The sequence below is a fragment of the Oryctolagus cuniculus genome, chromosome 10 (genome assembly GCF_051225735.1).
Source record: "Oryctolagus cuniculus isolate XC-2025 breed Fujian yellow rabbit chromosome 10, ASM5122573v1, whole genome shotgun sequence".
Classification (NCBI taxonomy): Eukaryota; Metazoa; Chordata; class Mammalia; order Lagomorpha; family Leporidae; genus Oryctolagus; species Oryctolagus cuniculus.
The window spans coordinates 107402032-107416470 of record NC_142876.1 but is presented as its reverse complement, the minus strand read 5'-3'; the positions used below and the strand labels follow the sequence as shown (position 1 = coordinate 107416470).

At 43.5% G+C, this 14439-nt stretch overlaps 1 protein-coding gene across 14 annotated transcripts in view; it reads right to left on the bottom strand.

The window, feature by feature from the left end:
* ULK4 (unc-51 like kinase 4) overlaps positions 1–14439 on the bottom strand; it is a 598567-nt gene that overhangs the window by 344224 nt on the left and 239904 nt on the right. For all 14 annotated transcript variants that reach the window (XM_089306514.1, XM_070050985.2, XM_089306513.1 and 11 more), the window contains exon 30: positions 9198–9290. In XM_089306514.1, the coding sequence (XP_089162640.1) occupies positions 9198–9290 (93 nt within the window). The remainder of the gene's footprint in view (positions 1–9197; positions 9291–14439) is intronic.

Below are 14439 nucleotides of genomic sequence, written 5' to 3'. Positions count from 1 at the left end.
TGTCTTCCAGAGGAGGGAACCTACGAACAACAGGTGAGGGGACTTGGCCAAAACCAAACAAGCAATTGGGTAAATCCCTCTAGATACAATCCTGCTCCTCTGGGACACTGTCTGTCCCTGGGAAATCATTGCATCTTTCAAATAAAAGCCTATTTATGCATTTGTCTCCTCCATGAAAACTAAGTCCGCATGGAGTGAGAACGTTCATCACTGATCTGGTCATCACTCAGCAGTTACTGATTAGAATGTCTGATAAATGAGTGAATCTAAGAGTGAATTAATGCATCAAGAATGAACAATCGGTAACTTCAGGCCAGAAGTGCTTTCCACTATAGGCTACATACTACTGACTCAGCAAGAACTTCACTTGAGAGAATCCTAAACTTTCATTCCACTAGAAAGCCCTTTAATGAATCTTGCCATAAAACAAATAACTAACTTTGAGCAAACTAAGAGGATAACAATTCTTCTTGGATACACATCCAAATTGTCATTTTTTTTTCTTGTAGTTCACTACAAGAGCTAAATTTTCTCCAAAAGAATTCAAAAGAGTTCAAATTTAATTTGTTTACAGGGGAAGATTTGCTGAAAGCTAATTAGCAACAAGCTAATGGCAACAAGCGAGCAGGGTATTGCGCTCTAAGAAGAACGGTTTGGCGCAACCTACTGTAAAATTAAGTAGAGAGAAGAGGGCAGAGATGCGGGGAATTAAACTCAATAACAACCTAGATATACCAGGGCAGTAGAGTTTTTTTAAAAAATAAAAATTCCTGTCTTGTATGTCTGTTATATATATAGACCATTTAATATATAATATTATATATTACATATTACATATTATATGTATTATTTATTTATTTGAGAGGCAGTAACAGAGAGGAGGGAGTCCAAGGGAAACGTCTTCCATCTGCTGGTTCCCTCCCCAAATAGCCATGACCGTCAGAGCTGGGCCTATCTGAAGCCAGGAGCTTCTTCCGGGTCTGCCGCCTCTGCAGGTGGAGGCTTACCCTACTCTGCCCAGCACCGGTCCCTGTGTTAGCCTGCTTTGTGCTGCTCTAACAGAATACCGAGAGTGGGTAATTTATAAAGCAAAGAAGTCTGGTGCTGGAATCGGGGATGTTCAAGATCAGGCAGCGGCATCCGCGGAGGGCCTTGGGCTGCTTCAGAACATGGCCAAAGTCAGAAGGGTATGGAAGGGGCCTGGCCACCCACAGAGCTCACCCACTCCATTGAGAAACCATGCGTGCATTCATCCACCACATGACCCAGACACCTCTCGCTGGGCCCCACCTCTCATCCCCGCAGCCCCGAGGAGTTCACTCTCTAGAGGGGACATGGAAACCCCAGCAACGTGCTACCTGAATTTGGCCATGCACGTGGCCCTCGTTTAAAGGAGAACTGCAGGGGTGGGTCTTGTGGCACAGCAGGCTAGGCCGCTGCATGGGGCGCCTGAATCCTCCATCACAGTACCAGTTTGAGTCCCAGCATCTCCACTTCCAATCCAGCTCCCTACAAATGCATCCCGGGAGGCAGCAGGTGATGGTCCCAGCCCTTGGGGCCCTGCCACCCACATGGGAGGCCCAGATGGAATTCTGCGCTCCTGGCTTCTTTGGCACAGCCAGCCCTGGCTGTGCAGCCGTCTGGGGAATGAACCAGAAGATATATGCTGGTTCTCCCTCACTCCCTATTCCCCTCCCTCCTTGCCTTTCAAGTAGATGAAAATAAACAGTTTAAAAGGGGGACCAATAAATACTCAATGGTACTATGACTAAGCTTTTAAGGGTTTCTTTATTGACTAAGAATCCTATAAAACAAGAATAAACACATAAAAATAATTATGATTTGCTTGACATAAGGAAGTTTAATGTTCCAACAGTTATTACTTGCCACACTCAGGTCTTAATAGATACTAGCTAAATTAAGATACACATCCATCGAAGAACATGACGCTGATGGATCCAATTAGTAGGTTAAATTTATAACAGATGATTCATGGTTTTCTTTATATGACTAGAAATTGCTTACGACAATTAAGGCATTCTAGGGCCAGTGTTGTGGAAGAGTGGATTAAGCTACCACCTGCGGCACCAGCATCCTGCTCCTCTTCCAATCCAGCTCCCTGCTAATGAGCCTGGGCAAGCAGGAGAAGACAGCCCAAGTGTCTCGGCCCCTGCACCCAACAGGGAGACCTGGCTCCATGCTTCAGCCTGGCTCAACCCTGGTCAGTATGGCCATCTGGGGTGTGAACCATCAGATAAAAGATCTCTCTCCTCTCCTCCCTCTGTAACTCTTTTTTGCAAGTAAGTAAATACATCTTTTTAATTCTATACATTTATAGGCAGGCATTTCTTAAAAGATTTATTGTGAAAGTCAGTGTTATAAAAAGAGGAAGAAAAATAGAAAAAGAGATCTTCCATCCACTGGTTCACCAACCAGATGGCCTCAAAGGCCAGTGCTGGGCCAAGCCAAAGCCAGTAGCTGGAGCTTCCTCTGGGTCCCTCATGTGGGTAGCAGGGACCTAAACACTTGGGCCATCTTCGCTGCTTTTCCCAGGCCATTAGCACAGAACTAGATCAGAAGTGGAGCACCCAGAACACTAACGCTAACTGGTAACCATATGGGACGCTGGTTTATCAGGTGGCAGCTTTACCCATGACACCGCAATGCCAGCCCCCAGGCAAGTATTTTCTCTCAACATTACTGCTACCAAATCCCTAAGGTCAATAAGTTAGGATTTTGGGGACTTGCCACAATCAGTGCCAATATGCCTCTACATTAAGTTTAATCTCGTTTTGGTTATAGGAAGCAAATAAATACGGAACATTCACCAAAAAAAAAATTTAAAAATCACAAATGAAAGCAAATACTAAAAACCAGAAATAGGACAAAATATTATCTGGTCACAAATCGATAAAACTAGAAATTTAATTTAAGTCAAAGCCTCAATTTTCCCAAATCAGAGTGACAAGGACTGCATATACACCATTTTGATAAAGATTTTGCACTAACAGCACTCTCATACACAGCCGGTCAGGGAGAAACTGTCGCAACTTAGACTGGGGACAACTGGGCAACATTTTTGTCTGTTTGATTTTAGATTTAATTATTTGCAAGGCATAGTTACAGAGAAGCAGAGGCAGAGAGAGACAAAGAGAGAGAGAGAGGAGCTGTGCTGATCCGAAGCCAGGAGCTACTTACAGGTCTCCCATGCAGGTAAAGGGACCCAAGAACCTGGGCCAGCTTCTACTGCTTTCCCAGGCCACAGCAGAGAGCTGGATCTGAAGTGGAGCAGCAGGGACTCAAATCGGCGCCCAAATGGGATGCTGGTACTGCAGGCGGTGGCTTTTTCCAGTATACCACAGTGCTGTCCCTGGGTAACATCTTTCAATAATACAAATGTTTAGACCCGAGATTCTTCAACTTCTCTGTACAATCAGCAGGGAACCTTCAGCACCCAGTGATGCAACCATCAGTTCTAGAGGTTGTGATTTAATGGTCCTGGCTTAAGACTCAGATTTAGAATTTTTAAAAGATCCCCAGTCCTGATTACTTACCCTACTCATATATTCACACGAGTGATAAATAACCTATGTCACCAATTGCAGCTTTTAAAAATAATGCTAGCGGCTGGCGCTGTGGCATAGCAGGTAAAGCCGCCGCCTGCAGTGCTGGCATCCCATATGGGTGCCAATTTGAGTCCAGGCTGCTCCACGTCTGATCCAGCTTCTACTGTGGCCTGGAAAGCAGTAGAAAACAGCTGAAGTGCTTGGGCCCCTGCACCCGTGTGAGGGATCCGTAAGAAGCCCCTGGCATTCCTAAAGTTGTATCTATGTAAAAATGGATTCATTAAATAAAAATGTTAAAAAAAAAAAATCCTGGCTTTGGTTTGGCGCAGCTCCAGCCATTGCAGCCATCAGGCAAGTGAACCAGCAGATGGAAGACCTCTCTCTCTCTTTCTCTCTGCAACTCTGCCTTTCAAATAAATAATCTTCAAAATAAATAAGTAATGAAAATAGAATAAAAGTTGTTAAATAAAAATAATGCCAGGACAGTAATAGATTAGAAAAAATACCCTCCAGGTGGGAATAGCCATAAAGTGCAATAAAAAAGGTACAGACAGCACACATATATTGCTTTTCAAGAAAGCTATGTGCAAAGAGGTGCAGAGCAGTTAACAGCATGCTGACATCTGTGTGATCTGTCTCTCTCGCACACACAGACACACACCCACACACTGGGAACAGTAGCTATCACTTTGGAAAAAGACTTGCTTTTCTCTGGCTACTCTTTCAAATGTTGATGTTTGCAATATCCTATGTAAAACATAAAAAACAAAACATAAAATCAATCCAATCAAATCATTCCGCAGGGAAACTGAATTTTTCCAAGCCAACATTTAGAGACACAGGAGAGCTCTGGGGGCAATGACAATGCTCTATCTTATTAAACCTAATGCTTAATAAAGGTCAAACAAAAAGCTTGCACAATACTCAGACTTCCAGAACAATGGGAGTAGGAATGTAAATTGCTTTAACCAATTATGGAAATGGCTGGGTGGTATCTATTGGATCTGGGCAGGCACCAGTGCTGTAGCCCAGCGTGTCCACTCCTGCATGGGTACCCAATAGAGGGATATGCATTTATCCTCCACAGAGCATGCGCAGAAGTATTTGAGGTGATGTTATTCGTGACAGCAAAAAAACCTGCAACAACCCTGGCACTGCTGAAAGCCAAGAGCACTAGTAGACACGGTGTGGTTGTACAGCGGAAAACCAGGCAGCTGACTAGGTCTACAGAGTGGTGCTGCCGAGACCAAAGAGCTGAGAATAAAGAACAGGACCGGGAAAAAGATGAACAAAGCATCCCTGACCGCGTGCACACATATCCAACCACAATCGTGATGAGAGAAATGGAAATTAAATGAAATAACCAACCTCACTTGTCGCCCTGGCAAAATTCCCAAGCTTGATAGCCAATTTTGACAAGACTACAGATGACTAGACATGCTTCCACATGTCCCTGGGAGGTATAGAATGGCAAACCTCTGGGGGAGAGGGGGTAATCTGATCCTATTTTTAAAATATTCAACTGCAGTTGTCTTCGGAGACACGGGTATCATTTCTAGGAGTCATCCTACAAGATGTACATGTATACCCATACTGTGCTGCACGTATGAGGCTATCCATTGCCTGCGCTACCCCAAGATTAGAAGCAAGTGCAGCCATGAGACACTCATTAGATCAATTACAATGCGGTCGTATAGTGGAAGATATTAGCACTGCAAATCACAATGTGAAAGCTCCATGGGTGCTGAGATAGAAGCGAATCCTGGAGACAGACCCTTCTATCAGTGATAAAATTCAAAGGGCAGGAAAAAAAGTCTGTCACGTGCTTTGCATGTAATAGGGAGAATGATATACAAAACACACATTCACATCAGCCTGCATCTTGTTATAAAATGAGTAAAAGCAGTTAGCCACACAGAATGACACGAAGATGGAGAGAGAACAGAGTAGGCTAGGGAAGCAGTAAGGTTCATCACTATCTAACTCTTGATATTGTTCTTTTTCCCCTCAGTAAAAATGTATTACCCATGCTAAAATGTTGTACTCAAAACTCATTTTAAAAAACCCTTTAGGGAAATAAGAACTCCAAAGCCTAATTATTTATGGCTTTTCTTTCTCCCTTCCTTTCCTACCAAGTGGGTGAATGGACTTTGCAAAGTCATACTGAAGTTGATAAGACCTCCCTTTAAAGTGTATGGTGGGGGGAGGTGCTGGCACTGTAGCACAGCGGGTTAAGCTGCCACCTGTGACTGCAGTATACCATATGGGTGCCAGTTTGAGTCCTGACTGCTCCACTTCTGACCCAGTTCCCTGGTAATGAGCCTGGGAAAGCCCCCACGTGGAAAGACCCAGAGGAAGCTCCTGGCTCCTGGCTTTGTATCAGTCCAGCTCCAGCCATTGCAGCCATTTGGGGAATCAATCAGCAGATGGAATATCTCCTTCTGTCTCTCTCCCTCCCTCTCTCTCTGTAACTCTGCCTTTCAAATAAATACATAAATTAATAAATAATAAACCTATTTTTTAAAAAAGTGTCTGATGGGGAACAGGGGAGGGAGAGGGTGGTAACTGACCTATGATGCTTTGCTCTTGACCTTCTTCTGAGCTTAAGCTAACAGTGACATAAGTGAAATCTTACTTTATTATCTTGTTTCTTGAGAAGAGGCAAGCAGAACAAGATCTGGGGAAAGATTCCATGTAAGGAGATGATGGAAACAGGGATGAAAAGCAATTTCAGCTAAGCAAACAATTTAGACATCTTTACAAATGGGTATTCAAAATGTATCATGCCCTTTTAAACTGCCACATAGTATTTGACATTATGATTATATGTATAACTTTTATTTATATTAAATCATGTCAATTATACAAAGTCCTCTCATTTTGAAAATTACTTATCTCAATGGAAATCTTAGTGCACATGTGAGCTTTCCCTAAAACAAATTCTTAGAGAACTGCAAGTTGAAGGTTATGCACCTTGCACATGTTAATTAAGCAGAGTGAATAAACAGTATGAGATACACAATACAATCAGTAGTTAAATGACTACAAAATAAAATGAGAACCCGTTTTCATTATTAGTTTGGCAAAGGTATTGGCAAGGATACAAATAAATACTGATATAAAAAGATCTCCATTTTGATAAGCAAAATAGCAGGAAAACATGTACAGAATGAAACTAATGACACTATCTCTGATTTTTTTTTAAAGATCAGCCACTGGGGCCAGTGTTATGACATCGCAGGTTAAGCTTCTGCCTGGAACACAGGCATCCAACATGGGCGTGGGTTCCAGTTCCAGTTGTTCCTCTTCCCACCCAGCTCCCTGTTAATGCACCTGGGAAAGCAGTAGAGGATGGCCCAAGTGCTCAGGCCCCTGGACTCATGCAGGAGACCAGAGGAAGCTCCTGGCCTTGGCCGGGCCCTGCTCTGGCTGTTAAAGCCATTTAGCAAACCGGCAGATGCAGGATCTCTTTCTCTCTTTCTCTCCCCTGCTAACTCCACCTTTCAAATAAATTAAATAAATCTTTAAAAAAAGGAAAGCCAACCACCACAAAGCAAAGCTATCTAATTCAGTATACTCATATATGTTGAATTTAAGTGGCCAGGAAAAGTTCAGTTAGGATATACACAAAAGGACAAATTATCCATTGGGGAGACAGCTGTGAGGCATTGGGGTTGGGACATAGGGAAGCAAAGGCGATCTCTAAGTTTTAGTGCCAAGATTTAAGATAAAGACAATCTATTCGAATACTGCTTATTTAACTAAAACAAAAAAGTCATAAAAAATCATCAAGTGAATTCTTATAAATCTAAAAAACAAAAACTCGAGTAAATTCACTATTCACCTAGTCACTAACCATTTTAGCTTCTGTAGACATCATCAATGATCTATTTCTACTTTCCTAGCTTCTCCTCCCCTCCACGTGAAGAAACCGAACTGAATTTAACAGAGAGCAGACAAGAAGGGACAAGAGTCTGAGGCGACTAAGGCCACATGAATGAAAGTAAATGCCTTCTGTTCAGCTGATGAAGGATAAAAGCAGTAGACAGCATTCGTACTTGATGTCCCAAGCCCAGGAAGCAAAGAACTATCTACACTTCTATCCAACTTCCATAGTTTCACTGTCTGTAATTCAATTTCTTCTTTAGGAAGAGAGTCTGATGCCCTGTGAGTCATGAATTTCGAAGGCTTACTGGTCAGGCTCTCCAAAAGGCTACAGACACAGAGAGCTTCAGATTGATAGGGGTGAAAAGGATTCCAATGCAGGGCTCCCCAAATGCTTCTGGAACACAGCACAGAGAATACAGGATGACATTTGCATGGCACCCTCTGGAGAAAGCTACCACAGCCCTAGCCCTGTGGGAGTCCAAGCACAGAGCACCCTGGCTCCGGTCACTCAGCCAGGTACATCCATGAGCCCTGCACACTGCCGGGGGAACTGGTACCAATGGTGACAGCCACTCCTAACAAAGCACTGCCTTCTGTGATGGGACAGCAGACCAGACGAAGTCCAGCTGGGTGGGGCCCTGTGCCCTCGTTCTTCGTAAAAGACTGGCCAGCAACTCTGAAGGTATTCAAACCCCCAAAGGCCCGCTGCCCTGGCCTGCCTAAGAAAACCTGTCGTCTTGTTTCAAAGCAAGGAAGACCTCCTCCTCTCCTGGCCTCTGTGGACCTGGCCATTTCCTCAGACTCAGCGTTCATGGCAGGACTCGAAGCCCCCCAGCACTCAGTGCTGAGCAATCTGTCATCCTCAGAGTTCCGGTTTGGTGATGGGTGAGGTGTCCCCCAGTCGTCCACGTGTTAAAACCCTCAACCCTTGAGTCCTAAGATAAAGGAACAAGGATGAAACAACCCAATTATGGTGTCTGAAGCTGGGCCTCAGGAAGTGAGCAGAGGGGACCGCAGGGGTGAAGCTCCCTGTGATACAGTCCCAATGGTCTTAGTAAAACAAAATAAAAACCAACCACCGGCAGAGGACGAGCGCGTTCCCTGTCTGCCGTCTGTCTCTCGCTCTTGCTGCTTCCTGCTCACCCTGTGATTCTCCCTCTCCCTGCATTCCACCACCCACCGCCTTCGTCACCCCCCAGACTCCGAACCTCCACCACAGTAAGCCAAAATAAACTTCTTCTAAGTAACTTATCGCAGGTATTTACCTTAAAAAAAAAAAAAAAAAAAAAAAAGGCCTAATACAATCTAATACAATCACGTCAGTTTCTTCAAGAAAGGTAAAAAAAGGTCTCCATTAATTGAAACAAGTATGTCAACCTGATATGAGTAATCATCATTAGTAAGTACCACTGAGACTTAGCCAACTGTTCAGTACAAAATGAAGCTCCAACTGACATTTTTGAAAACATATGTATTAACGGTTTTTTTTTTTTTTTTTAAGGAATCCATCATTTTAAAGCATCAGTTTTTCACTGGATGGAAACTCCAATGAGGGATAAAATATGAGGACAAAAGCCAAACAGCGTAAATGACATATTCCAAGCCGTGAAACATAAAGAATCACCGCTCTGGCAGCTCAAGTATTGGTCTTTTGGAACCTCATCATCTCTTAACAACGTTTTCAGGAGACAAACAATTAACTTCAGAGACGAGAAACAAGACAGAGATTTGAGCGCACCGTACCTGGTCAACGCTGGGCTGTGTTCAGTCATTGCGACCAGCAGTTTCAGAGCGTACGCGGGCACCGGGTCGGGCTCCGTCAGAATGTGCTCGTATCTGAAACGACAGGAGATGACTGGGAAAGGCGCAGTCGTCTGGCTCACTTAAGGGCTCCTCTGAGCCAAGCAAAGCAATGTGCCACAAGGTGTAAACATCTGGGGAAAAACAGATACTGACGCAAACTCCTAAGCTAGAGGGCCTGCCCAGCCTACTAGCCCCCGAGAAGTGTCCAACAGCTTTCCTTGCCAAGGGTGACAGTATTAACTTACAGAACGTTGCTCTCCGGAAGTTGAAAGTAGCAATCTCGATGCAGCAGTTTTCAGCTGGGTATTGCGCTCAGCATTACAACAAAAGATCCACAAACAAGGGCCAGTGTTTGGCACGCTATTCAAGACACCACTGGGGACGCCCACACCCCACATCAGAGTGCCTGGATTCCAGTGTCTGAACCCAGCTTCCTGTTACTGTGCACCCAGGGAGGCAGCGAGTGATGCCTCAAGTGCTTTGGGTCCTTGCCGCCCACATGCAAAGCCTGGACTGGTTTCCGGGCTTCTGCTTTGGCACGGCCCTGCCCCAAATGTGGCAGACATCTGGGGAGTAAGCCAGCACGTCTGTCCTTCTGCCTTTCAAAAAAAAAATGAATATTTTTTAAAAATACCAATCAACAAGAAGCAGGCTTGGTGGTAAGACCACCCCCACATTCAGAGATTCACTGAAGGATCATGGGACTCAGCATACGGTTGTACCGATGGCTATGGTACTGCACAGCAACACATCAGGGACACAGACCTGGGCTGCAAAGGACCTAGGCAAAAGACCGGAGGATTCCATGTGCAAGTTCCCCCATTCTCTCTCTCCCGCTCCCAGCACTTGTTTTCCAGACAATAAAAATACAGCACGTGTGTAGGCCAAAGCAAAACTGCTCTCCCGTGTTATCTGCCAGGCACAGCCTGGTTCATACACTAGGTCTTATCCACTGAGGTCCAGTTATCCAATATACAGCACCACCTAGATGCTCAACCAATAAGCACTGAATGAAGGAGAACATAAACCAACCAACCAACCCACCCACTCTCAGGAATTCATTCTCTGGAAGAGCCAGCAACTGAAAAGGGAGAGAAAAAAAAAATCTCTCTAAAAATCCTAAACGGATATTTAAAAACACACGACATGAAACAGATGGGCTTTTCATCCAGAGGAGAGCGCCCCAGGCTCACACTCAGAGCTAATTCACTCTCGCTTTGGAAATCGTCATGTAACAAGCTTCATTAGGTAGCCTCTAAGCCACAGCCATTAACAAGTGAGCCCAGATAGGCCCTGCAGACACAGGAAAAGTCAAAGGAAAGCCATCCGCAGACCCCCAGGCGGAGGGCGGTGTGGGCAGCACTGAGCACGCAGCGTGAGCCGCTCACGCCTCAGGAGAGCACCCAAGTCCCAGGAGACACCGTGATCTTCCAAACCAATGCCGTGAGTCAAGACAACGTCCAGCTGGGTACAGCGTTCTGTTCAAGGGGCCAAGACGTAACCTATTTTTAGAAAGTCTGCATAAATTTTTAAATTATAGCAATTAAAATAGTTGCCCGTGTATGACAGAGACAATACTAACCATTCACAATAAAACAACTAGAAATTAATCAAAACAGCAGCATGTTTAAAAAAAAAAAAGTACACCATAACCAAGCATGAACACCACCAAGAAAGGAAAAAAAATTAACATTCCTACATCAGTTCATGTATTTTATCATAAGAAAAAAACTGAGTAAAGACCTTCAGGGGAAGACCAGAATTGTGTTTCATAAACTTGAACATCCAATTTATTTTTTGAAAGGAACAACTTAACATACTAGAAGAACAATCACTCATCCTTTTCTCTAAAGTAAATGCTTAAGAAATAAAGAGCTCCTCTCATCCCACCTTGGAGGCACTCAAGGATACTCTCAGTTTCAACAATTCGCTAGAAGGACTTGAAGAACTCAGCAAAGTTTTTAGATTCTCAATCATGCTTCATTAAGGTGAAAGGACAGGGACTAAAATCAGCAAAGACAAAAGGAGCATATGGCCAAATCCAGAAGCCAGTTTCCAACTGTCCCCTCCCCATGGAATTCCATGGTTCTTAATCCTCATAGCAATGATGGGTGATGACAGGAGCAAAGCACTGCCCACCAGCAAAGCTCACCTGAGCTTCAGTGTCCATGGCATTGACGCAGGACTGGTCAGTAGCACATGGGGCACCTATCTGGTAGACCTTCCTTCCTATCTTAAGCCCCTCCGGGGGTCCAGGTGATGTGCTGTGACCGGAAGCCCCCAGCCTAATTCACAATGTTAATATCAACTATCAGCATCGCTTGAGGGCACAGGTATACATTATCACATTCTTATCAGGCGGCATTTTCCAAAGGTTAGAAAGTCACCTCCCAGAAGGTCATCAAGGGCCTGGCTTGCTGGAATGTGCGGGATTTGAACACCCCACGCCTGCTGAGCTGACCCCTTCCAGCACACACCCTTTACATGGGTCACTGCCATCCAAGTCTCTACCATTGCTTGCTGGTGTCAGCAACTGTTGGTCAAGAGTCTCAAGAAGAAGACAGAGCAAGAAACTTCTGATGAGTCACCCATGGACCCAGGGCAACTCCCCTTGTCCCACTCCCAGACTTACTAGAATGAACGGGGGAAGGAGCCACAAACAACATGAATTTTTAAAGTTTCTGAAGTGATCTCCTTACTCATGTGCTTATGTAGAAAGGCATCCCCCCAAAAAAGATGGACAACTATTTATACGTATAAATTTATACATATAAATAAAACATTCCTAACAAGTTGGAAAACTACATGCAAAAATGAACTTAATGCAAAACATACAGAATATATTTGAAACGAAAATATTACTACAACATTAGGGACTGAAATCAAGGTGTCTTGAGGTTGTTGGAGGTTATCTAACCTTCAGACAAGAGGGACAACTGAAATATGCACTCAACCACGACTGGACATTTTCCAAAAAGAACATGGTGCTGTTTCTCTCCAGCTGGTAAAAATGAAGGGTAAAATTCATAATGGATATGTTTAGAATACAAATAGTGAGTGCATTTTAGTTTAATAAAGATAAGTTTGTTGTGGTCAGCAAGACCTAGCCAAAAATACACTGTGATTTATTAGACTTGCCTTCTGTAGCAAGATCAAGCAGCTAAGCACATGGTTATTGGATCCTGCACTTCTCTAAATGCAACTCAGCAGAAACACAGGATCAGTGATGAGCCCTGATTTTTGAAATAGCCACAGAGGAACTGACCTATGAAGGGCTGGTCCATTCTGCTGGATGCACGGCTCGAAAGGTGCATTCTGGTGGCCTGGATCTGGCGATAGATCGGCAATTCCTTGTCCAGATACTGCCCGTGGACTCCACCCTCCTACCTCCAGAGTCCTCTCTAACAAGGGGCTTAAGGAGCTGGAACTCAGGCAGGAAGAGACATTCATACTAAATTCACATCCTCAAAGAGAAGACAACTCCCCAGAACTGTCTACTTGTGACCCAGGATGACAAGCTCAAGAACGGGTAGTCCGTGTCTCTTCTATCTTCGCTCTTAATGCTACAATGAATAAATTCCTTTCTTGCCGAGTGCCCGGTGTACATGACACACACCTAGATGGAAGGGGATGACATTCAAACTGACTATCCAAGTCACTCTGGATTATCTTGAGAAGCCATCCTGAGGGGTATGACCAAGCAGAGAGAATTCTCTCCAATTAGGATGGAAGGCAGGAGGCCCCGGGTCACAGAGTGGTCCAATCTTGCAGGGGTGAAGGCACAACCTCTCATGTCCATGGAGTGTATTTTGAGAATCTGGGGAGAAGATTCCAGAACATTCAAGAAACTCTAGGGTACAAATCAATGATAAAGATTTTGTTAAATGAAAAAGCTCACCTACATTCTAAAGCCACAATAACCATTATGTGTAGAATGAGATCAAAACTTTGTACAAAAATCAAATGGGAAGAAAGGGAACACTTGATGTTGGACAAGAAACAGACAAGACAAGAATTTAACTAAAAGACTGAATGTCAGGCTAGACCTTAAGAAAATCTATCTCAATAAATTAGAAATTGAAGCAATTTTCAATTCATTAGAGCACTAAAAATGAATATATTCTTGAGCAAGAATGCAATGAAAGATGAAAAAAATTTTAAGTCTTTTTTAAAAAATAACTTTCTCAATGGCAAACATATCATAAACAAACCATATGATGGAAAAATTATTTGCAGAATGCTGATAAAATAGCTACCAGTATTACTAGTCACAGCTACTTAATGATGGGCTACATCCTGAGAGGGTGCTTACCCCAACTAAGATGGCCATGATGTGACAATGCAATGTAATTTCAGAAAGTACTGACGGAATAGTACAACAAAGCTGTTAAGGTAAAATCTACCTTCTGGGATGCGTAAGGCATCTCCCACAAACTGCTATGAGAAAGGGGGAGAGAAAGGGGAGAGAAAGCACCTCTTTTTGGCACTTTTAGTAAAAATCTCTTCTAAAATTTGAAATAGGTCCTGAGTCAACTCCAAAGCTTTTTGACACAGGACTTTCCAGTCTCGTGATGTTTGTGTGCTCAGATTTCTGGACGATCCCCTCGATTTTTGCAAGGACAGATACCCCAATTCCAACAGCTATATGGACACACATGTGGATGGAGAAATGGACAGATGGGAGGGGAGTATGAGAGCGCAGGCACAGGTAGGTACAGGTTCCAAGAAGTGCGAGACATAATTTCAGATAATAAACTCTGCTCCCTTCTGGTGGCTTCAATTAAATGGAAAAAAAAAAAAAAAAAAAAAAAACTTTCTTATTGGAAGTCTCAAAGGCCAAAAAGAAATATCCTCAATAAAGCTAAACTCAGGGCCTACAATATAGATCCAAAGAGCAGGAATGGTAGAATGATCCTGATTCAGAAGCATCAAATAGCACTTACCTTTATTTTCTGTTACTGCTTTAACCTCTAAATTATTACAGAATGTACTCTTGGGGGGGATTACAGTGCCTAAACACACAGATCTGAAACATTATGAAAGCACTAAGTAAAAGGGAAAAGTAACACTATGATTTAATGTTATGAAGAATTTTGCTTTTTAGCTTTCAACAGATTTAATGTAGTTTATAGATAAAATTCTAAACACACAAGGATACTTCTGTCCTCCCTCTTTGAGTTTT